The 26,877-nt window shown below is 38.9% G+C and overlaps 1 protein-coding gene across 1 annotated transcript in view; it reads left to right on the plus strand.

Annotated features, from left to right (window-relative positions):
• Window positions 1-26,877, plus strand: part of KLHL1 (kelch like family member 1) — a 223,231-nt gene that overhangs the window by 55,907 nt on the left and 140,447 nt on the right. The window contains exon 2 of the mRNA XM_004577433.2: window positions 23,757-23,939. Coding sequence (XP_004577490.2) covers window positions 23,757-23,939 — 183 coding nt within the window. The remainder of the gene's footprint in view (window positions 1-23,756; window positions 23,940-26,877) is intronic.

Genomic DNA, 26,877 nt, shown 5'->3' on the forward strand with positions numbered 1-26,877 from the left:
AGGAAAAGTCATGTAAGTTATATAAGAAAACTATTTTGGAAGACATGAAAATATGCTTAAATAAACACTGGACAAATCAAACCAATTTCTGCTCATTTTTTTTGTCTCAGTTCTTGAGGAAAGCAAATGTTCTTTTTATCATTCACAGTCTTAATTTACATAAATACTCAAAAATGGAAATATCTGTTATATTTTTTTCATGCTATGTATTGGTATTTTATTCTTCTTTCTGTGGAATATATGTATGTCCTTAGAGATAACATAAGATTGATTTCATTTTCTCTTTCTTCAAATTTGTTTCTTGTTACTGTTGATATTGGCCCTCAAATAAATGCAGTCCAGTCTACAGAGAATTCTGTGTGTTTTACTATTATAAATTTTAAAGCATATATCATAAAAACATCTGAAATCATTGGTTTTTTTTAAAGATTGCTCATTTAAAAGGCAGGATGACACACAGAGAGATCTTCCATCAGCTAGATCATTCCCCAAATGGCCCCAACATCAAGAGGTCGGGCAGGTCCACAGCTGTGAGTCAGGAACACTACTCTGGTCTCCCACATGAGCAGAAGAGCCCCAGGAGCTTCTTCTGGGTCTCCAACATGGGTGCAGGGTCCCAAGGCTTTGGGCCATCCTTTACTGCTTTCCCAGGTCACAAGCAAGAGACTGCATGGGAAGCGAAGCAGTTGGGATATGAACCTGTGCCAATATGGGATCCAGGCATGCAAGGTGAGGACTTTAGCAAGTAGGCTACCTTGCCAGGTTTGCTGTGAAACTATTTTTAAAACACTAATATTCAGAACAATGCTCTGAAGATAGGCTTTGTTGCAGTTTGGGTAGACAAATAGATAATGTTGATGGCTAATAGGGGAAAAGAAAAACTTAACTCCTCAATCGTGTGTGAGTGTGTGTGTGTGTGTGTAAAGAAATCTTTTACAATTTTGGAAAGATACTTCAGAAGATAAGAGTAGAATAACCAAAATACAGAAAAGTAAGGGAAGAGTGAAAAAAAACTTCTGAAAATGTGTTTAGTACCTAATCCACATATACTCAGATACTAATCATGTATACTGATTATGCTTTCATTTTCAATATTTTATTATGTCATTTTGAAAATTTTCATAATTTTGTGCCCGACGGGGTGGCCTAGCAGCTAAAGTCCTCACCTTGAACACGCCGGGATCCCATATGAGTGACAGTTCATATTCCAGCAGCCCAGCTTCCTATTCAGCTCCCTGATTGTGGCCTGGGAAAGCAGTAGAGGGTGGCCCAAAATCTTGAAACCCTGCACCTGTGTGGGAGACCTGGAGGAATTTCCTGGCTCCTGGCTTTGGATCAGTGCAGCACCGGCCATTGTGGTCACTCGGGGAGTAAACCATGGGATGGAAGATCTTTCTCTTTGTCTTTCCTCCTCTCTGTATATATTTGACTTTGCGATAATAATAAATGCATCTTTAAAAAAAGAAAAGATAATTTTCATAATTTTGATCCTTTCCTTTTCTTAATGGATAGATGAAAATCATTTATTGCAGTTAGCTCTTTATATTTTAATTGCTTGGCAGTTGAGACAGTAAAATCTCTCGTCTTCATTTGTTCACTGGCAAATTCTTCTGCCTTTCATTTGTCAGTTCTCAGAACTCTGTTCTCTCACTAATTGCTGTTGCTATGTGATCTGATCCAGTGGAATAATTTTCACACAGTGCTAGCTAAAGCACAGTGTGCCAAATATATTACTCAAAGCTTAACTTGCTCCAAAAACTTGAGCATGCATCCAGTAAGCTTAGTTCCATTTCTGCTGGACTCTCGATTATACTTGTTTTTCATAGCTTTTATCCATTTCTGTCAAACTGTCTCCGACTTGGTAAATTGAAAACCCCTTAAATCATTCTGGAGGCTTTTGTTCCTCTCATTCTCTCAAACATTATATTCAAAAGAAACATTTTCTCAGCAATATCTTTGAAAAATACTCCAAAGTGTGTGTGTGTTTGTGTGTGTGCATATGTGTTTATTTTTTACCATTTAAGTTCAAACCACCATCATTCCTTACAGGGGACTCCTAAACAGGCTTTTAATTGCTCTATTTCATTGTACCTTTCTCTGGGAAATCTATTCTATAAAAGCAGGCAACGAACTCCTTAAAACATAACCTTTTATTAATATTCCATGTGTGACATAATAAAATTCTAAAATTTTATAGAAGCCTGCTAGATAATCAGGGTTACGACTCTTTTTTCTAATTTTATATCCTATGTAGTTCTTATTTCTTCCCCTCCAGCTACAAGGGCTTTCTTTTCATATGAATATACCTATCTTATTTTTTTTCTGATTCTGGCAAAGCACTCTGCCCAGATACACACATGCCATCTCTATTCCTATATGTGGATTACTTTCAAAATGACACATTCTCAGATAATGGCACCTGTTTTTTGTTACCCAGTTTTGTTCTACCATTAAGCATTTTTCACAATGTGGGTATTTTTTCCTTTCTAACTTTCAACTCAAAAGTAAGCTATATGAGAACAGAAAGTTTGCCATTTGTTTATTCCTGTGGCTCTAAATTGTGGAATGAATCCTGGCATCTAATCCTATTTAATAGGTATATGTTGAATAAATGAATGAAATGTAATGAAATACAGATATTGGTTTTACATTACGAATGAGAAAACTTAAAGAGATTTTTCTTAATTGTATCTATACTACCTGTACCCAAATTCTGGTCTCATTTCTATTTTCAACTGCTCAAAAAAGTTTGAGGCAGTCCATGGCAAGTTACTGGAAAGTAATGGGATTTACACTCTTAGTTCTAAAAAATAATAATTTTTAAGTTACAATAAAATACTGAGCTTTGCCTGCTGTTCTACATATTCATGAGCCTTAAAACATCATTATTTATTTGAGAAGCATCTTGCTGCCTTGTGCTTAAACTATTCTTAGTGATTTCTTAAAACTCAGTTAATGAGGACTGAGTTTTAGGCTTGCAGCTAAGATACCCCCATTTCACACCAGGGTACTCGTGTTCTATTCCTCGCTTTCCACACCTAATTCCAGTGTTATGCCAGTGCAGATTCTGAGAAGCTACAGGAAATGACTCAAGCAAATGAGTCCACACCACTCTGTGAAATCTGAATTGTGTTCTGGTCCAGCCCCGGCCAGTGTAGGAAGTTTGGGAGTGTAGAGTGAGTGTGAACTCTCTTTTCGTCTCTGTTTTTCCTTTCTTCTTTCTTTCTGTCACATTTTGTGCGTCTCTGCTTCTCAGAGAGATATTTTGAAGCAAAGAAAAACTATAAAACATAATTGCTGAATCAGCTAATACGATAGTCTTTGATTGATACCTACATCTCTAATCCCTACAGGTTGCATCACATTGTTTCATGTCTGGGATTCACAGTCCTGTGTATTTCTCATCAAAGCATTGTGACATGATTGTCCTTGTGCCTTCCTACAAGATTCCTTCACAGCAGGAATTAAGACTTATGTCTGTTTTAAATAATTTACTTTCACTGCCTTATGTTTATGGCATAAATACGTAGCAAATTTATAGTATAAATACTTCACATTTAAAGAATATAGTGAAAATAAAATCCTACTTTTAAAATATTATATAATCTTGAGCATCGGTGACAAGTAAAAAATCACAAAAGAGACGGAAGTACATTATTTTGCAGGAAGGATTATAGTAACATTTGTGGTTGCTTTCTATTGTGGATGTGCAATTATCTAAATGAATGAATATTAATCTCATTATAATGGGAGATTCCTACTGGTACATAATTAAATTCCTGTCTAAGCTTTGGCATATGTGTTCAAAGCAGTTGTAATACTTGATAAAATTTGTCTTCAAGTTACTGAAAATGCTAAGTAGTCATCACATAGAGAAAATACAACAAACGTGAAGATAAATGACCAATTTTGTCATCCCCAGTGGTTTATATTTGTATGTGTACATTAATATACATCAAATGAGGACATATATGCTTATTCTGGTATACATCCAGCCATGCATGAGTGCAGACATACTAAGGTTCCATAATGTTAGCATAGTGCATAGTTTATATATATATATATGTGTGTGTGTATATATATATAATGTGTATATATATATACATACATAATATATATACACATATATATGTGCACATACATACACACATACTTCTCTACTTATGGCTCAATGCCTTGATAAACTCATGATGAATTGAGAATGTTCTTCCTAAAACAAAAATGTGTTTCATATACCTATCATACCAACACCATTGCTTAGCAATACAGTGTGCTGTAGACTGTTAACTGTTACTCCTATTAATGACTGACTGGGTGCTGTTGCACACTCTTGCTACGCAGAATCACAGATAACTATTTTATGAATATATCTAGCCCTAATAATAAAATTCAAAACTCAAAGTACAATTTGTACTGACCATACATGACGTTCAAGTAAAAAAATAATAACCTCAAATCACAGTCCTCTATAAACTGATTTTATATTGGAAGATTAAAAAAAGAAGTAAAAGCACACATCTGAAACTGAAAATTTTGGGCTCCAGGAATGATCGTCTACTGAAGGCACTAATGCATATTCTTGATTGAAATAACTTCAGGTTTATCAAAATCCATATTCCTAAAAAAATTAAAATTTCCTACATGAATCACAAAATAGAAAAAAATCATTTTATGTAAGCATTTAAGTAAAATCTATAAATACAGTAATGACAATTAGGTTTATATTGAAACAAATTTAAAATACTAAACTGAGTGATACTACACTAAAATAAAAGTTTCCAAAAACAATTAGAATTTCAAAAACTCAAGCATAGAATTCTTATAGAATGATTAAAACATAATAAACAGGAAAATAGTCTGATAAGAATCAATAACCAAATGTATCAATACCTGTTAGTGTTATGCCATATGAATATTCTCATACAGTTTTATAAGCATCATGAATCTAATGCATGATTGGGAACAGTGCAGGTAAACAATTGGGAGTAATATTTAGCTAGTGGTTTTTATTTTATTCTTTTAGAATTTATTAATTCATTTTGTGGAAAGCAGGAGTTATAGATAGAGAAGGAAGCACTTAGAAGGCCAGCCGATTCACTCTCCAAATGGCTGCAGTGGCCAAACCTGGGTCAATCTGAGGCCAGGAGCCAGGAGTCTTATTTGGGTCTCCCACATAGGTGGCAAGAGCTCAAGACTTGGGCCACTTTTCAACGGCTTTTCAGGGCATATCAGCAAAGAACTGGATTGGAAATGGAGCAGCTGTGACAAGAACCAGCAGTCATCTGAGATGCTGGTTTTGCAAGAGGTGGCTTAACCTACCGCCCAACGATTACAGACCCTTGGCTAGTATTTTCTAGCAAAAAAATATTGCTTTCACTTGTATAAGGATTTTTTTCCCCTGAATAAGAGGACTTCCAGTGAAACATACCTTGACAAATATGGTAACAGATTTTCTGTTTGTCTATACTTGTAATTCCCTGGTGTATTTAATTACAGAATGTTAAAATTGCAACTATTAATGAGAAATCTAAAGAGGAAGGGAGACAGGGAAAGAGGAAAATCCCTATACCTATAAAATGTATCATGGAAAATAATAAAGAATAAATAAAATAAAAGTGGTATAGCAGGGGATTGGTACAACAGCTGAATTCGTTAATCTTCTACCTGCAAATATGAGCATCCCAGATCGACACCATTTCATGTGTTGGCTGCTGCACTTTTCATCCAGCTCCCTGTTTATGGCCTGGGAAAGAAATGGAGGATGGTGAAGTTTTGAAACCCTGAACTCACATGGAGATCATGAAAAAGTTTCTGGCTCCTGTCTTCAGATCAGCTCAGATCCGGCAGTTGAGGCCAGTTGAGGAGTGAACCAGCTGACAGAAGATCATTCTGTCTCTCCTCTCTGCAAATCCACCTTTCCAACAAATCTTGAAAACATAATAAATTTAAAAAATGGGATGGTATAGCAGATGGACATTGTAGTGCAGCATGTAAAATCCAAAACTTGCAATGCCTACGAATGTGCCTGAGAATGCAACAGAAGTTGGCTCAAGTGTGTGGGTCCGCGCTGCCCTATGAGCGACCTGGGTAGAGTTCCAGGGTCCTGACTTCAGCTTGCTCCGGCCCAGGCCGCTGTGACCATTTGGGTAGTGATCCCTCTCTAACTTTGCCTTTCAAACAAAGAAAAAATGAATCTTATGAAAAGATTACCTTGAGTACATTTTGTTTTCAGTGGTTGGGATATTGATGGCAATTAATGTAGAAGTTGTATTTTAACAAGTCTTTCGAGACAGTAATTTAATGATAGTATTTCACATTTTTGTTAAGATGCATGTTTTTCTTCAACTATTAAGGAATTGAGTGCCAGGAGCTCTAGCATCATATTGTGAATCTTTGTATAATAAACTAGGCTAAAATTGATAACATATTGCAAACAAATCAGCCTTTGACTACGAATTTGGACTATTTTGTAAAATTTGTAAAGCAAGTTGTAACTTCAAATATCATACACCATCTTTACATTATTTCTGTGATAAAACTAACTGCATTTCATAATAAAAATTTGAGCGCAGCCTACACTAAATTTAAAACTAATCTTTTCAGGTACTGTTTATCTTTTTTTTTTTCTTCTCTGAAAACAATGACGGTTTTTGAATTAGGAAGTCAAAATTTAAATAATGAGTGATACAATGGATTTAATTATACTCTAAATTAGTTGGTATTTTTTAAAAAGATTTATCCATTTTTATTTGAAAGGCATGTTTTACAGAGAAACAAGGAGAAACAGAGGTCTTCCTTTTGCTGGCTTACCCCCCTGCCCAAATATCTGTTAACAGCCAGAGCTGTGCTGATCAGAAGCTGGGTGAGCTAGGAGCTTCCTCAATGTCTCTGACATGATTACAGGGTCCCAAGAACTTGGGGCACACTCTATTGCTTTTCCAGGCTGGGAGCAGAGAGCAGGATTGGAAGTGGAGTAGCCAGTTTATGAATCGGCACTCACACTGGGATACCAGAGTCACAGGGTGGTCTATTAGTGTGCTGCACTGCCAGCCAGCTTCATACTCTTATATATTTTGACTTGACATGATGATGCACTAGGAGTATTGAATTGCCAAATAATATTGTTACTGTTTTTCAGCCTAAATATTAATATAAATATTTAAGGATTATGGAGAAGGAAGATTTCTAAGTATGTAATGTAGATAAAGTTTTTTATTTAAAATGTATTTTTAAAATATATATTTTGATTGCCTTAAGCCAAGAAACTTGTCTGTCTCTTAGGTGAACTCTCCTAACCAACACTCATTGGTGTTTATGTATTTAGGGTGTATTTAGTTGCATATTTAGGATATATTTCTGTAGGATAAATAAGGAAGGGAAGTCTGTGCTTGATTCGTCTTGATTTTTACCAAGACTGGGATTCTTCAATTAACATCTGATGGTAGAAAATTGAGATATCAGTTAATGTATGGAAAAGAGATGTGAAGCTTTTTATATGCTTAAATTAGCCTATGCCCCTTGAAGCATTTGCTATAATTACCACATAACAGAATTCGTTCACGTATGACAAGCTTTTCCTTAAGATAGAATTTACAAAAAAAATTGTTATAACACTGGTCTCTAAAATCATATTTAAAAGCAGAATATCCGCATTATGCTATTTCTGTAGTGCACTCCCACTGTGATCAATTTAAAACCTATTGATATTTTCTCTGCTAAATTCATAGGCAACATTACAAGTGCAAAATGAACTTTTGAAATGATTCTAGACAAGTCAGTCACTGCTCCGACACATATTTTCCAAAGGGCAATTTTTCATTAGCCAGAAAATATAACAATTTTCACATCTGATTGCAGAAGAAAATGATGGAAAATTTGTATCCGAATTTGTTATAGAACAAAATTTGACATAGTTTTAACATATTTATCTCATTTTCCAGTTTATGTATTTTAAAACTATTTTATTTTTGAAAAGCTATAATAGAAAAATTTATTTTGTGGTTAATAGTTACTCAAATAATGAATTATTAAAGATACTAAAAGATACATTTAGAATGACAGAACATTAAGAATGTACCAGCTCCAGATGGTACCACATTGCTGGAAGCCAGAAGCTACAAATTGCCTGCAGAAGAGAGCCTGGGGATGTGTAGGAGAGGGAACCACGGAAGCTGAGATAGGGTAGTTTAGAAAAGAGAAACCAGAGGGCATGTCTAGGTGAGACCAAGGCACTCACCCATATCTGGGGACTGTGCTGGGCTCAGTAGCATCACTTACCACCCACAGGCACACATGAAAGCTAGGACTGGGAGGCTTGCCTAACAGGGCTAAGCTGCAGTACCCACCCTCAAGTGCCATTGCAATTGGTGGACCATGTGTGACTGAGCCAGGCCACCAACTGGCAAGAAAGATATTCAGGTCCAGAGACAGATTTTGTGGGAGATGCTAGACTCACCCCCGTGGGACTGCAGTGTGACTGATGTGTGTGAGAGCTGGGGGTGATGATGGGACAAGTTAGGCATGACCATGGAGCTTTCTGACATTGATTGGAACTGAGTTTGTGAGCAGACTGGGCTGGTGCAACTGAGAACCAGGTCTGGGGCCAGCCTGCTGCATCCGTCATCACATGCAAAGGCTGGGAGTGGGGGAAGGCTATGCCAGGCAGAGGCCTAGCTCCTGCTAGCTTGTGTGAGATGTAGGGGCTGGGAGTGGGCCTAGTAGGGGATATGTATACTCCCCTGTTAAGCTGTAGCTCCCACTGCTGATCTCAAGAGCCAGAGTTGGGGACAGACTATACTGAATAGGGCTGCAGTAGCCCTCGGCATGTGTGTGGGCTAGGTCCAGGGGTAGGCTGGTGTGGGCTAGGTCCAGGGGTAGGCTGGTCTGGGCTAAGCCTCAGCACCTGCTGGTGCATGCAAGAGCCAGAGTGGGTGTGGGATGGGGCAACACCTGCCAGTCCACATGAGAACCAGGTCTATGGGTGGATCACATGGGGCTGGGATGCATCACCTCCTGGAAAAAGCCAGAATGGGTGCACGCCTGTGGCAAGGCCATAGTACCTACCCATGAGTGCCAGGACTGGGGGTGAGCCAATCAGGTAGGAGTAAGCACCCACCTGTAGGCACAGCTGGAAGATAATGGAACTTAAAAATTTTTTCTGTTGGGCTGGTGAGTGCTAGAGCCAAGGCTGGAGGCAGCCCAATCTGGGGGTTCACTGGGCTGGTCCATTTTGCAACACCTGCCAGCATAAAATGGAACTGAGGACATGTCAGATTGCAGCACCTTCACTGAATGACAAGATTGAGGGTAAGCCATACCATACTGGGCCACAGTACACACAAGACCCAGGGATGAGCGTAGGCCTGGTAGGCGAGCTTTAGGAGCTCCCCTGTTATGCTGTAACTTCCATTGGTGAATGTGAGAGCTGTAACTAGGGGCAGATGGTGCTGTGCAGTCTACACGTAAGCTGGGTCTGAGAGTACAACAGGTTGTGTTATATAGCCATACTCACTGCACACACAAGAGCCAGAATAAATGCTGGCCAGCTGCTAGCAATTTCTGGGCCTGGGTACAAGTTATGTCAAGCTGGACTACAGGACCTCCTGGCAAGTGCAAAATATGGGCCTGCAAAGAGGCCTGGTAGCTGGTGGCATTCCCTTACTAAGCTACAATTCCCACTGGTATGCATGAAATCCATGCACATGCAAAAGCCAGGACTAGAGGTGAGCCTGGTGGGGCTGCAGAAATCATTGAGGGTCACCTTGACTAGGCTTCAGAATCCACTGGTGTGCATAAGGACATGGAATGCTGGGATGGGCTAGACTACAGCACTTGTCAGTTTGTATAAGAAATGGGGCTAGGGGGTGAATGGATTAGGCAGCTGCATCTATCAGTATGTTTGTGGGCTGGTGCCGTTAACAGATCATACCTGATCCGCTACTAACTGTTGCACAGAAGAGTCATGTTTGAGATCATACCAGGTGTGGTTTTTGGAGGACTCCCCAACTGGATTTTCCCAGCCACACGTAAAATCCGAATGTATGTGGTCTAACCTTGGAGTGCATGTGTCAGGACTGGGCCTTCTCAGTTGCTATTGTCTGTGCATTGGACAGCATACACAGATGCACATGGCAGACATAATAGGCAGCCTACCTAGGTTATCAGAGGATGTCAAGTGCCTATCAGAGGATGGAGAACAGAACAAGTCGGACAGCTTTGCTGCCAGACTTTCCTGCTTGTTACTGGGTCTGTGGTTCCACTCAGGTCGAATTGGTCAACCAATAGACCTTGAAAAGATTTTCTCAACCCTGAAAGAAACTGACAATGTTTCAGAATTTTTATATTTTGACAGCAAGAAGTGGCACTCCTCCCTCGTGTTCCCCAGGCAGATGTAGAAGGGAAATTAAATAAAATGGAAATATTTGTCACACTCACCTTCCTCATACTCATCCTTCCCCAACCTAACCCGAGGCCTACAGGGGCATGCATCCCTCTCAACTGTGTAAAGAGTATTAAAAATAAAATGAAAAGTTAATGAATACTATGGGTAAGAAAAAAAAAGAAATAAAGGCCAGATCAGCATATAGAAATTTCTTTGCAGGTTTCAAAGTTGAAATATACCTCTGACTCTTAATTTCCTTATACATCTGGCTCTGAATGTAAATGTTAGCTTTCATTTGAAGAATAAAAGGTGAAAGTTGATTAGGTAAGCAGTGTTAATCTACGCACTGTTTAAAAACTATTAATTCTGGGGGCCCGGCGGCGTGGCCTAGCGGCTAAAGTCCTTGCCTTGAAAGCCCCGGGATCCCATATGGGCGCCAGTTCTAATCCTGGCAGCTCCACTTCCCATCCAGCTCCCTGCTTGTGGCCTGGGAAAGCAGTTGAGAACGGCCCAATGCATTGGGACACTGCACCCGCATCGGAGACCCGGAAGAGGTTCCAGGTTCCCGGCTTCGGATCGGCACGCATCGGCCCGTTGCGGCTCACTTGGGGAGTGAATCATCGGACGGAAGATCTTCCTCTCTGTCTCTCCTCTGTATATATCTGGCTGTAATAAAATGAATAAATCAAAAAAAAACCTATTAATTCTGTGATTCAATATACAAAGGAATGACTGACGGTACTAATATAGAAATGGTAAATTAGTTTCCAATATATTTCCTTTAGTGCATCTCTTGTCAAAAGTGAAATGATAAATGTGAGTTTTCATTTGATAAAATAAATATTGAATCCAATAATTCATTAACACCCCTCATCAGATCACTATAATTCAAGGAATGAGAACTTTCTACCTATACAATGTTATCTAATTTTAATGTTGCTAAGGAAGTATGCATTCATCCAAAATTATTAAGCACTAGCCATACGCTGCATTTTTTGACTGAATAGCTTGGTGCACCGTAAGAAAAAGACAAACCTGATGCTCTGAATTTAAGAGAGATTTAAAATAAGTAAGCATAATTACAATTCTTTGGTCCTCATTCACACCAGTATATTGCAACCACTAAAATGAACTGAAACAATGGAAATTAAAATATATATATATATATATATAAAGATACAAGATATAAAGTATGTCAACCACAAGAACAGTATTTTACAGACCTTGCTGTCTTCACACATACTGCTCTTACAGCTCTTTTTTAAAAAAAGATTTATTTATTTTATTATAAAGTCAGATATACAGAGAGGAGGAGTGAGCGCAACAGCCGGTGCTGCGCCAGTCCGAAGCCGGGAACCAGGAACCCTCGACCGCTTTCCCAGGCCACAAGCAGGGAGCTGGATGGGAAGTGGAGCTGCTGGGATTAGAACTGGCGCCCACATGGGATCCCGAGGTGTCCAAGGCGAGGACTTTAGTCGCTAGGCCACGCCGGGCCCTGCTCTTACAGCTTTTGAGATAGATGCAGTGTGGATGTGGACACAAATTTTAATAGAGTCAGAATTCAGGTGCCATTCATTGTAACTAAATTCAAAGGGATTGAAGATGTTTTCAAACTGAACTTTGAGAGAGAACATTAAAAACTTGAATGGCTCCAGTCATCCACAGATGCAAACAAAGGCTTAATAGTGCAAGCCCTGCTTATTTCTGAGAACATACCATTTGCTGCAGTGTTCCTCATATGTGAAATCAATTGCAATTACTCTCTCAGAAGTTCATATTAGTAACTCTCTGAACCTGTATAAGGGTATTGCTTTCCCTAAAGTAACCCACCTCAGCATCTCAGTATTCCTTTTTGTCATTCTCACTGCAAAGCTGCACATCTTTTGAGCCTTTGTTCAAGATACACCTTTTATTGTTGTTGTTGTTGTTGCTGTTGCTATTCTGATACCCCAAGACATTGTAAACTGCTTTGGTGTTTTCACCAATGTAGATCACCCATGCTGATCTACACAATTTTTAAGAGAATATGGATCTTCAAATATTTATCTCATTTAAACCTGGCATAAATGAAGTTTAGTCAAAGCTGACCAAAATTTCACATTATTACAACAAATTTATTAATCTGCTTATGTACACTTTAGTTGATATAGTAGATGTGACCTAATAGAGAGTAATGGATAGTTGCAGGCTTTTGGGGTTTTTTTTGTTTGTTTGTTTTTTAAGGGACTGACACAATGGCTAAATGCCTAAATCCTCACTTGGCAAGCACCAGGATTCCATATCAGTGGTTGTTCATGTCCCGGCTGGTGTGCTTCCCATCCAGCTCCCTGCTTGTGCCCTGAGGACGTAGTACAGCATGGCCCAAAACCTTGAGACCCCATTCCCGGGTGGAAGACCTGGAAGAAACTCTCGGCTCCTGGCTTTGGATCAGCTCAGTTCTAGCTGTTGCAGCCATTTGGGGAATGAACCAACACATGGGAGATCTTTCTGTGAATCTGATCTGCCTTTCCAATAAAAATAAGCAAATCTTAAAAAAAGAAATATGTTTATGCATGCACAGTGAGCATTTTAAGATGTATCCACATGCAATTTTTTGCAGGATATTTGAAATAACAGGAATGTATTCATTTTAGTAAATTTAATTTCATGAAACAAGGTTTTATTTTTTGCTGTTGCTTGCATAAAGTAAATGCAATTTATTATTTTAAATTAGCTGAGCACATTTGGGGATTAATGTGAATGTAATTTTTTAAAATTTAAGTCTATCAATGATCTCATTTAAAGTGATATACACAGATTATATAATTATAATTAATATATATGCAGATGTGTTTGCAAAGTCATTCTTTAAAATGTTATTTGCCAGTGTCTTGGGGTTTCCCATTACAAAAATAAGTGCTCAAAAATGATACATAACCCCATATGACATTATTATTCTAATATGATGTAGCATTAACTAGACTGATGTCCTTAATTTAAAATATTTGAAATTTTATGGATAATATATGCTATGATGGATATATGTTTTGATACAAATTTCCATCAGAAAAAATAAAATACATTTATAACAATTTATATATAGATATAATTACTCAAGTGATTATTCAAAATTATCAGCCCTTGCAGTTTATGTGGAATGCCATTATGTCAAACAGTGGCTTCACCCACTGCAGCATAATACCAGGCCCCTTGTAATTGAGTTTAAACTTTGGTAATTTGAACACAGATTAGCTGTTACTGTCTATTTTTCTGTTTACTTATTTAAATTTTTTGTATTTCTGCGTTGAACCCTTTCCTTTTAATATTATTATTATTATTGTTATTATTATTATTATTTATTTATTTTATGATTCAATTCCATAGGTTCTGGGATTTCCGCTCCACCTCTCTAAATCCTCTCCTACCCACTGATTTCCCCTGTATTATTATAAGAGCATAGTCCTTCATGGACAGTCACAAATCCATCATTTTGCTATTTAAGTGTATCATGACATTGCAGGCATGAGCAATGGCAGAGAGCCCAGCATCCTATTGTCAGTTTCATTGGGAGTCTATCTTTGATTTGAAAGTAGACATGCATACGGCATTGTAGCTCCACATCCGAATTTGATATACAGAGAGAAGGAGAGACAGAGAGCAAGATCTTCTATCTGCTGGTTCACTAACCAAGTTGTCACAACAGCTGGAGCAAAGCTGATCAGAAGCCAGGAGCTTCTTCCGGGTCTTCCCACATAGGAGCAGGGTCCCAAGGCTTTGGGCCATCCTCAATTGCTTTCCCATTTCACAGGCAGGGAGATGCACGAGAGTGGAACAGCCAGGACACTGAAACATGACTCTACTATCTACTCTTTTCCTGTGTCCACTTGTCTCCTCTGTCATTGGACTCTCCCCTCCTATTTTCCAGTATCACAGCCTTTCTGCTTCATTCTGGCTAATGATCCTACATCTGTTGAAATGTGTACTTATGCTATTCTGCTATCTTGTTTCTCTCACCCTTACTGTCTTGTATGGATCTTAACTATTATGATTTTTCTAGTATCTCGGTAGAATGTCAGGTATTAGAAAGTCTTCTATTATGGTTGGGTAGAAATTCCTGTGTCAAAGCCCCCAAATCCTGTCACCTCTAGGGTATCTGCTCAAGGTGGCATAGCAACTACTTTCAGATATACCATACAACTTCTGACCTGGGCAAATGTGCAATTATTATTTAGGTTTTAAAAGTTTCCTGGATGATTGGTGGATATGGTTGAGTTCTAGAGTTTGTAAGACACTTGTTTCAAATCAGAGATAATATTCAATGACTCAGATTTTTTTCCCTAGTGTTTTCCTTTTCTATTGTCTAATATCTGGCAAAGCATGTATACAGGTTTCTATCATGGATCTTCAGGAATGTTACAGGAGTCTTTCTTAATATATCTCAGGCTTATAAAGCTACCACACTGAATCTCTGAACAAATTTAAATAAAGGTATGTGATATCAAAATGTTGAGTTCCATACAAAAACTTTTTTCCGGCATGTGGATTAACTGATAAGCTAATGGACTGTCCAAGTTACCTCATGATCAACCTGTGCCCTTCAGAGATGTAAATAGGACACGAAATCCACTAATCGTCACTCTGTTCATGTAGCATGATTAGCATCTTGAATTGTCCCTGTGTGTAAGGAACTGAAAAGTAGAAAACACAGGCTATTTTATTTTGTCTTCAGTAATTATTTAATTTTGTTGTGGCAAGTAAGCAAACATAGACACTAAATGAGTCTATTTTTAAATGAAAATGGCTGTGTTCTTAATTGTGTAATCAACACTTACAATTCAGTTACAAGAGGGCTTTAAAAGTATGTTATTGGTCTTTTTTTTTTGCCAGAAAATGTCTTAATGGTGAAAGGAATGTTCCCCGTCATGCAGTACTTATGGTTAAAAAACTAAGCCCCAAGGAAGCAAATCCATCATTTCCATACACTTTCTTCTTTCCTCTCTGTACAGTATGTGTGTCTTTCCTCTCTGTACAGTATTGGCATATGGACTGTGGATTCTGAAACTCATTAATTCAGGCTTACATTAGTTCATAACAAAAGTTAGAACCACTGTTCTCAATTCTGGCTTAATAGAACCACATAAATTCACTTACTCTAACTTGAATCTGATACTCTGTGTATTTTTTCCTGAAGTGTTCCCAAGCACAGATTAGTTCCTTATAAGAAATGCTCTGCTGCGTGACATTTCCTCCCAGAGTAAACTCTGTGATTGTTTTTTCTTTGGATGACGATAGGAAGAGAAAGACGAATCAATAAAGCATAGTAATGTGCTGAGGAAACTTGACGTATTTTGACTAAGTCTTCCTTTGTCTCCAAAGTATCATCACCTCCTCTCCTGGAAAGATTTCCAGGAGTAGTGTTTTGTAATATGACAGGAGAGGAGGTGATGATACTTTGGAAACAAAGGAAGACTTAGCTAAAAAACCTAAGTTACTTGTTTGCTCCTGCAGTTACAGAAGGCTCAAATGGACATTACTACACAAGCAGGTCCCTTCTGTGCACGGATGATTTGAGCACTTTGTGTACAAACAGACATTGAAATGTATATGACAATTAGAATGAACACTTGATCCTTCCAGATGCCATTACAGACAAAAGATTCTTTCAGCTCTGGGCAAATTTAAGTCTTTACTTTTGCCTTCAATTGGGAAAGCTAAGCCTTAAGCTTATCATTGAGCCTTTGCAAACTCTGAGGCTGAACCAATACTCTTTCATAATAGCTTACATAATTGCTAATCCAATCTATTTTAATTGCCAATAAAATTTAAATTTTTGTTTCACTGGTTCAATGTCCCATGTTTGGAATATGGATATTTTCAATAAATGTGGTGTCTAAGCAATGGATTTTTAATATTTCAATTCCAGGCTTCAAGGTTAGCTGTGTAGTATTCAAGTATTTGAAGCATTCTGATTCTCATTTTGATGTCGGTACTCTGGAATGACTTCTAGTATTAATTATCTTAAATAAAAGGGTCTCTTCATTCAGTACTTTCATTCTAATTTTCTCAAATGAAGACACAAGTACAATTGTTTTTCTTTTTTTTTAAGATTTATTGATTTTTATTTGAAAGGCAGATATAGAGAGCAGAGACACAGAGAGGAAGATCTTCTGTCTGCTGGTTCACTCCCCAAGTGGCCGTAACGGCTGGAGTTGAGCCAATCCAAAGCCATGAGTCTGTGGCCTCCTCCAGGTCTCCCACGCAGGTGCAGGGTCCCTAGGCTTTGGGCCGTCCTCAGCTGCATTCCCAGGCTACAGGCAGGAAGATGGATAGGAAGTGGGGCTGCCTGGATCAGAACCGGCGACCATATGGGATCCCAGTGCGTTCAAGGCGAGGACTTTAACCACTATACCATCGTGCTGGGCCCACAATTGTTTTTCATCTGAGATGAGTAGTCTATTGTCATTACTATATTAAGATTCCTGAGGTTGGGCTGGTCATTAAAAGAGATTTGTGGCAACTAAATGTGCAAATAACATGTATTTTAATACCAAACCTAAATTCAATTTTATTTTAATTTTAGGATCTTAGGTAGACTAAACGAAAGATTTCTTAAGAAAAGGGTAAAATAGGACACATGGATATTTACTTTGTGAATCATTTCCATAACAATTACCAAGTGCTTTTAATACTAGGGTACTTTAAGAATTTTTCAGTTATATTGCCATAATGCCCTATAAAGCTGGCTTCCCAAATGTCTACATTTTTTTCTTCAGATTTGTCTCAAGAAATGTGATTCTGTGTCAGTCACCCTAATCTGTTTCTCCCCTCTATTTTTGAATTTCTTGGAAATATTTCAAATTTTAAGCCCTAGACATTTGAAAGTACTTTGTTATAGCTATATTTAGAGGTTAGGCATTTAAAAGTCAGAAATAGCAAAAGCATTTTTTATTTCATGTTATTATTTAGTATAAGCAGATATTTTGTCTTAAGCTAAATGTTACCCTGTGTTGATGTGTACTTGACTCATAAAGACATTCTTTTTATTTCACAAATACTGTTGGTTAGTTTCACATCTTGGATTGATTTGGAAATAGTTTATATTCAAATATGCATCTTATTTATTTCTGTAATTGTCATGTTTTTAAAGAATATGCCATTTTATCCCTGCATGAAGTGAGATTAAAAATTATTCAACCCGTGGAGCGAAAATATATATTCCTTTTCTTTTGTTCCTAAATTATTTCTTTTTTTAAACGGAGTTCTTTCCTACTAATTTGTGTACATGTCTCTGTTTCAGCACTTCTGATAAAAAGCCTTACTTAAAATTCCAATTATCTTATAAAATAAAATTGTACCCTGAGGCAATGTTAATAATTACATTCATTTTTCTAGTTTGTAAGTAGCAGCACCTGGTACTTGAACCTTATTCATTACAATATTTCGTGGCTCTGAACTTCTCCCTTGGGGGGTTAATAAAGGATTTGAAAATTAGTATGTTTAGCATAACTAGGTATTTTTTTTGCACATTGCTTTATGCTGATAAACCATGATGGTGTTTCATTTGTGATGTTATTTTGCAAATGAATTTTTTCTTTTTATTTCTCCACTTCCTGAATTTTTATATTGTAATAGCTACCATTCATTTTAATCAAAAATAATATTGCTTCATCTAAAAATATGTAAGCATTAAAATTGTACAAACTTTGGAACATTTTAAAAAAATTTAAAAGATAGGAAAAAGCATTTTTTTTTATTCCCAACTACTCAGAAATAAAAAGTTTAAAGACTAAAATAAGTTATATCCCGAAGGTAAAATAATATGAACAGGTTCATGTAGCCAGAAATATAACTAATTCTTTCTATAGGAATACAATAAATAGTTACTTTTTCGCATATAAAAAGTTTTTTTGGGGGGGGCTGCATTCAGGTCTTTGCACAAGAACTATCTGTGAGTGATTCCTTCATTTCATGTTATAGAAATATTCCTTTTTTTCTGAAATATTTCTTAAAACAATGATGTTGGACATTTTGTCATTGAGTGTATTAAGCTACCACTTGGGACACCTACGCTTCATATTGGAAGGCCTGGTGTCACATTCTACCTGATTCAGTCTCCTCCTAACAGAGCTCTGGGGTACAGATCACAGCCATTTGTTTATATTCTGACCACACCCATGGGGTCCCAGATAAAGTTCCAGTTCCAGGCATCAGCTTACCCACGCCTAGCTACTGTTGGAATGTAAGGAGTGAACCAATACACGAAAGACCTCTTTCTCTGTCCTTTCTGGTTTTTTTCCTTTCTTTATTTTTTGTTTATTTATATGTATATATATTTTACATTTTATTAGTGTTCATTTTATGATACAGTTCCCTATTCCCTTATCCCCTCCTCAATTCCCTCCCCCCACCTAGTTCCTCTATATCATTACTAACATATAGTTCTTCATACACAGTCATATGTCCATCATTGCGGGCATGGACAATGGCAGAGTGTCCAGAATCTTATTGTCAAGATATAGTAAACAGTTTCATTGTAAGTCCATCTTTGTCTGGAAGCAGAAATGCATACTACACTGCATCCACACATCTGGATGTTAGTCTCCATTTCACAGCTACTGTACATCCTCTTAAATGAAAAGTCATAATACAAAATCAAAAGAGTTGATAATCAAAAGAGTTGATAATATTCGTAATTTTCTTTCTGGTGTCCTAGTTGAGAAATTTGATCAGCTATAAATTCTACTTGTTACTTTCTAATACATTTACATAAAATAAACAAAAAATATTTACTTATGCAATTAATTTTTAATTTTAATTTTTAAAAAGATTTATTATTATTGGAAAATCAGATATACAGAGAGGAGGAAAGACAGAGAGGAAGATCTTCCATTCATTGATTCACTTCCCAAGTGGGTACAATGGCCAGAACTGAACCAATCCGAAGCAAGGATCCCGGAGCCTCTTCTGTGTCTCTGACGAGGGTGCAGGGTTCCAAGTCTTTGGTTTGTCCTCGACTGCTTTCCCAGGTCACAAGTAGGGAGCTGGATGGGAAGCAGGGCTGCTGGGATTAGAACCATTGCCCATATGGGATCGCAGAGCATGCAAGGCGAGGACATTAGCTGCTAGGTTACTGCTCTGGGCTCTAATTTCAATTTTTTGAAAACATTTATTAATAGGGCACATAATTGAATCTATTAAGCTATATCATGTACCTAAGTATATTGAGAATGTATTCTTTAATGGAGTATGCTGGATGATTTTTGTGAAATGATATATGCTGTTAATGGATACAGTAATTAGCTTAAATTTATTTTCCATAATACAATTTTGTAGGTATAGGGATTCTATATCTGCCTCTTTTTCCTCATAATAACCCTCCATTTTCCCACATATTATTACGTTAGTTTAGTCCTTCAGCAACAATCACAAGCACAACATTTTACCATTTGAAGTGCATCATGGCATTGTAGGTTTTGGCAATGATGGAAAATCTGGTATCATGTTGTCAAGGTATATTTAGCAGTTTTTTTAGGAGTACTTTTATTCAGCAGTAGAACTGTATACTGCAACGCATCTTTACTTCACAATATGCTGGTCTCTATTACATAGTTAACCTATGAGAACGGTATATTTGTTATGAATTTTGCATGAAGGATGCCTTGTATCACAGAAAATATGCGATATTTGTCCCTTTAGTATTAGCTTATTTCACAAATGATAATGGTATCTAATTAGGAACATTTTGTTTCTAATGGTAAAATTTCATTCTTTCAATGACTGAGTAGTATTCCATGGAGTTAATGCTCTGTGATTCCTTCATCCATTCCTGTTCTATGGGCAGCTGGGTTGTTTCCTTGCCTTTGCTATTTTATTTTGTTCTGCTATGAACATAGAATTACAGGTCAGTTTCTCATAAGCAGATTTCACTTCCTTTTAATGTATTGCCAGGAGTGGGATGGTGGGTAATATGCAAAATTGATTTTCAGTTGCCTTAGCACTCTTCATACTGACTTTCATCGGGCTGCACTAGGATAACTCCCACCAACAGTGAAGTAGTGTACCTTTCTTCTCACATGCATGGCAGCAGGTGCTGTTAGTGGAGTTCTCAACGTTAACCGAATCAGTATCATTTTCCTGGTGGGTTCACTGCAATGCATTGAGTCAGAAGTTGTCTGCAACGCCCACGTTGCCATATACCCCGAGTCGAGCGGAGGAACTAAGGTTACAAAGAAGACAACACCCAGCCTAACACAGCCAAGCTTTCCACCACCTGCGCAGGTACATGGGGTGCGAGGCTCTCGGGCAGCTTTCCGATTTGCCGGGGTCCTGGTCTGATGGCCTCCTTCTGGGCGGGAAGGTTGTCCCAGGACCCTGAGAAGCGGGTTGGGAACGCCTCTGAGCCGCCATGCCAGGGGCTGGAGTGGGGGTGGAGCTAGCTAGCACGATCCAGGCGGGGGCCCAAGCAGCTTGGCCCCGGGCCGCCATGCGGCCCGGGTGCGAGGGTCCCTGCCACGATTCCAGCCTAACACAGCCAAGCTTTCCACCACCTGCGCAGGTACATGGGGTGCGAGGCTCTCGGGCGGCCAGTGCGCCATTTGGCGCCAGGCTTCGCCTGCTGGCCGCTCGGCCAGGAAGTTTTGGAATTTGGTTTCTCTGATATGCTGCATGAGACGCTCTGTGCTGAACCCACAGTACTCTGAGAATATGTATTAGTCCTTAAGCTTTTCAAAGGCATTTAATCTTCCTCTGAAGAACCTGTAGTCACTTTATAGTGCCGATCGCCAACATCAGCTCACTTAAAAGGCAAAATTCCGGGCTTTTCCAGCAGGATGCCCCATTACCTGATAGGATGAGGGATCAGCAGAGGGGTCACAGAAGGCATTACTATGACACTGACTGGCATTCAAGAACCATACTCGGGGCTAGAATGTGTAAGGCATACGTGGACCAATGCCCTGACACTCTGACCCCATTGGACGGTTTAGAAGGGCCGGTGGAGTCTATGCAGTAGGCATGACAGTCTATAGGACGCTCTGGGCTGACCAGAGCAACCTCTGGCATAGTTAACACTGGCTGGCAACAGGCCTGGTTGGAGAGCGTGGTGGAGGCCTTGGCTGCGTGGAGCCTACCACTAAGGGGCACAGGAACTGGAGGGAGGCTGAGTTCTGGTCGGGTCACAGTTGTAATCCCTTGGCACAAATATCAATTCGGCTTTGACGCACCATGCCGGATTAGACCACAGCACAGTTTGGTGCTCTGGAGGACCAGGATAGACGTTGGACGGGCTCGGCTAGGCCTCAACCCCATCTGAGCCATATATGAGATATGCGTGGGTATGGACGAGCCGTGGCTGGGCTGAAACTCTCAACAGCAGGAACCAGAATGGATTGAAGAGCGGTGCTGGCCGAAGGACCTGCAGGAATGCGTGAAGCCCGACACCATGAAGGAGTCGGAGGGAGGAACCTGAACAGATCCTCTGACAGGACACTGACTCTGCAAATAAACGCAAGAAGCATGGAGGTAAATAACCCAGAAGAGGCTTTGGAATGTGACCCACTGGAATACACTTGGCTCGGGTTGGGGCAGACCAGGCTGAGTCGGTTCACGTCATCCACTGGCAAGCCCAAGTGCTGAAACTGTGTGGGGGCCTGGCCGTGTTTGGTTGCGATTAAAAAAAAAAAAAAAACAGTACAAAACACAAAATGCCAAGGTGAAATGGCCTGTGCTAGCAGGGAATGCAACACCCGACCAGCACTCCTCCCACTGGTTTAGGTGAGGGACAAGAGTGTGATGGGCAGAGCCGGGGAGAGATGCGATACTCATTGGTTCCAATAGAGGTCGGGGCTCAGAAGAGAACCAACCCAGGGGTTAAAACCATCAGCTGATCGGAGTGATGGACGGTGGCGAGCACTGTGCTTACTAGTAGTACATGTAGGAGCCTGGACTGGGAATGCCTCAAAGTTTTTTTTAGGGGGATTCCCCTGAACAAAATGGAGGAATCAAAGCATTAATCAAAAAAAGATGGAAAATGGAGTAGATGAATCAACCACCTCAGCTTTATGCTTGCAGCGGAAAACTGGACAAGGGGAAACCCTAAGACGGACTATGTCAATCAGTGGACTCTGCACCAGCCTCATCATACCTGGACTGTTGCTGATGATATGTTGGTGCTTCTAATTGATCGAGGTGACGCTCTGCTGGCTCTGCCTACAAACCTGAGAGGGCCTCCCTAAGAGGCGGTTGAACTTGAACTGGACAAGTGGGATGCTGGACTCTGTATGGTGTAAACTTTTAATTAGGGAATCTCAACGGAACTTGAGCTGTGGTTATGCATCAAGGTGAAGGAATTCATGATGGGGGAAGGGTTTGGGGTGAAGGGGGGGGGAATCCCAGTACCTATGAAATTGTGTCATGTAATGCAATGTAATTAATGAATAAATGAATATTTAAAAAAAAAACAAAAACAAAAACAAACAAACAAACAAAAAAAAAAAACAAAGAAGACAACACACACTGGGCCATTCGTGCAAAGAGAATGCCACCTTTATTGAACTCTAGCCTGCCTTTTATACTCTCTGGTTTCTCCCAGTACTTTTCCAATGCTCTAGCAGCTCCTAAGACCCCCAGGGGCATCCTGATAAACGGGAAGCAGGGAAGCAGGAATTTGCGGTTAAGCCAGGAACTAAATGTATCAGGCCAAGTTTGTGCATCCTTTTACCCCTTGAAAAACAAGCTAAACTCTGGAGTTAACCCTTGGGAGACCGTGCCCTGCAGAAGTGAGTTCTCCTAGGCTTAGTGCAAGCTTACTACACTGTTATGTCATTGTCTCTCCTCTCCACCTGCTCCCCCTGCCAAGGTCTTTGCTGCAGAACTCAAAACGGCACCCAATGCAGCACTGGTGGTGTACTGGGTTGTGCATGCTCTCTGTCCCCACACCAGTCCAATAGGGCTCTGCTAATCTGCTTCTGTCCTGGCTAAATCAAAAGAAAAAAAAAAAAATAGAAAGACCCACAAATCTATGACTGGATGCACCTCCTGCATTCTCAATGATCTCCTCTTCCCATCTGACCACCAGTGGAGTTCCATGGCTGCTGGTGTACCTGCTTAGTGCAGTGCCTTCTGTGGTGTCTGTTTCCTTGTGTCTGTGATGGTTTCCAGATGGCCTTCTGCCATCACCCCTATGCCCCCTGCCCTGCCTGCCACACACACTTCTTATTTCCCAGGATTGTGTCCTCTCTGCTTATCCTCCACAAATCCTTGTTCATTCATTTGAACACGTCATCACACTATTCTGCCATCTTACTCTTGCTATACCAACAATTCTTAAAACATTCTAAAAATGTGTGTCATTCTGAAAAATTGATGTGCCCATCATTTTTTTTTTTGTGATTTACAGGCTGCCACCAACCAGCCATTCACTGGCACCTCAGAATGATTTGGACTCCAGTTGTTCTGAAGAATTCTATCAAGCTGTTCACCATGCTGAACAAACTTTCAGAAAGATGGAAAGTTACTTGAAGCAGCAGCAACTTTGTGATGTTATCCTGATTGTTGGAAACAGAAAAATACCTGCACATAGGTAGGGTCATTTGTCTCTTGGAAATATGTACTCATGACTTTAAAAGTCATAGACTAACATGTGGATTGAATACTAGTCTATGTTTATGGAAATGAGAATGCGCATTTTTAAGATACCGGGTTTTTGTCATTGTGGTTATTCAATAATTGATTTTTTTTTACCCTGAGGAAGTTATAATGCCACTTAAATTACAGAATTGTCTTAAGAAATAAACATAAAAACTTACAAATCTTATAAATATGGATGAAAACATTCCTTCTGTTTTAGTAAAAATCATACTAAATGAAAATCGAATTTTGTTTAAGGAGGATGCGTATACCTGAAATAAAATGTGCTGTTCTGTTAAAATTTGAATTTGCATTATTTTGCACATATATTTTTGAGACAAATATGTACTTACCTTTGCCATTAAATGTACCTATAAATTATGTGAATGATTTCATATTTTATTAATAAGATACAGGGACTCAATCAACTAAAAAGTATATTAACAATAGAAATACCCATTAGTTTTTCTAAAACCATCAGCACTGTATAGAATTTATACAAGTGAATATTTTCACTGCCATGAACTTTGTATTGTCCTTCTCATTTCCAGTGTTCTGATTGAGTATGCTAAGAAATTCTGTTTCATTCATAATGTTCCAAGTAGTTTTCTTTATTTCATATCATATAGTTATTATTTTTTTTCTTTTCTGTCTTTTTAAAATTGTTTTATGACTTAGTTTACTAGGCACTTGGGTCTCCCTTTCCCATCCCCAAGTTTCCTTCCCTCCCCGTTGTTCTCCCCTCTAGTCTTACAATGGGTGTCTCATGGATTTTCACATGACCATCATGCTACCACTAAGGTGTCTCCCAACAATATAGAAGATTGTCAGCCACTTTGTTGTGAGTCCATCCTTGTAGTGCATACATGGGGACATACTCTGTTTCCACCAATGAACATAATAATTTCTGCTACCATTCATTATATATCCCCTTAGGTACAATCCACCATGGGGAAAAATATTGTGACCCTTTATCCCCATGAAGTTGATGAACATGTAACAAACGTATCAATGTGATGCTCAGGCAGTCAAAAGGAGTGTCCAATATCTTCCTGTAGGAATAAATGCCAGCTTGTGTCCAATGTGGCACTAATGAAAGTACAATAAAGACGAGATCAGCATTACTTATGAGCAGTAGCAATGGCAGTGACATATTGTACTTAACTGAGATTGTCACTGTCCTTTTTATCACTATTATTATTATTATTATTATTTTAATTTCTAACTGATTTTTTTGTGGCAAGCACCTGTTACAATAGTCACTTTTTGAACAGCCACATCCTGTATCCGAGTTTAAGTTTTTGCTCCTCATTTTTGATTTAGCCTCTTACTAGAGTACACCCTTAGAGAGGCAGCAGATAACTATTCATGTACTGACTTCCCTGCCACTCATGGCAAGCCTGAAGTTAGCTCCTGGCTCTTGACACCAGCCAATTCTTCTGCAAGCAATTTGAAAGTGAACTGGTTAATGGAAGGTCCACACCCCCTCCGTCTCCCGGTCTCACTCTCATTTCCCTTCTGCCTTTCAAGTAAAATGAAGATATATATTAAAATTAAACAATGAAATTATTTATTTAACCTTGCACTGTATACCTAAGCCTAAGCTTCTGACTCCAGGACAGGAATCCCTTTAGGGCACTGGTTCTTGTCTCGGCGTCTCTACTTCTAGTCTAGCTCCCTGTTTATGGTGGGGGAAAGCAGAAAGAAATAGCTCATGTCCTTGATCTTTTGCACCTATGTAAGAGACTGGAAGAAACTCCTGGCTCCAGACTTTGGATGGACTCAGCTTCAGCCACTGAGTGCCCTGAGTTGGGGAGTGCACCAGAGCATGGAAGAGCTTTCTTGTTCTCCTGCTTTCAATCACTCTATCTCTGTAATTCTTTTATTTAGTTTTTAAAGATTTATTTATTTGTATTGCAAAGTCAGGTATACAGAGAGGAGAGACAGAGAGGAAGATCTTCCATCCCATGATTACACCCCAAGGTACTACAATGGCTGGAATTGAGCCAATCCAAAGCCAGGAGCCCAGAACCTCTTCTGGTCTCCCACATGTGTGAAGGGACACAAGGCTTCAGGCTATCCTCGGCTGCTCTCCCAGGCCACAAGCAGGGAGCTGGATGGGAAGCAGGGCATGATTAGAACCGGAGTGCATATGGGATGCAAGAATGTTCAAGATGAGGACTTTAGCTGCTAGGTCACTGTGCTGGGCCCAAGGCGAGGATTTTCAGCCACTAGGCTAACGTGCCGGCCCCCGATTCTGTCCTTCAATTTAAAAAACAAATTATTTTACAATACTCTGAGGGATTCCAAGTTGAAGTTATCTTTCTTTCTTTCTTTCTTTCTTTCTTTCTTTCTTTCTTTCTTTCTTTCTTTCTTTCTTTCTTGTTCTGGATATGTTGACATTTTTAATACAAATGTAAAATTCATTATTTTCAACTATTCATGCATGATAAGAAGAAAATAACTTTTGTTCAACCATTTATTTAATGTTGATTATGTGATATACAATTTGGTATCATTTCTCACAGATGATCTTTCATCCTAGTAAAAAAAAATATTACAGGTTATTTTTTGGTATTATCTACATACTACTAAGTGTTAAAGTTAGGTGCAATAATTTATTATTTTTGAAGATTATTTGAACAAAGGGTGATGCTTGAGTGAGGCAAATCCAGACCACAAAAGATTCAGGTTCCCACGAAGGGAAAGTTATTCATAGAAGACAAAGTAGATTGATTACACAGTAATAGTTAGGGAGGCTTGTTGGTGGTGCTGATTGGTACAGTTTCTGTAGTTTGCATTTTCTTTGTTTTTCCATGAACCCAGAACACTAAAACTTTCTCAGCCTAATGACTTTCTAATTTGTTGTTCAAATTGGTGTAATTTAAAAT

This window comes from Ochotona princeps, chromosome 12, assembly GCF_030435755.1.
Source record: "Ochotona princeps isolate mOchPri1 chromosome 12, mOchPri1.hap1, whole genome shotgun sequence".
NCBI classification, from domain to species: Eukaryota; Metazoa; Chordata; class Mammalia; order Lagomorpha; family Ochotonidae; genus Ochotona; species Ochotona princeps.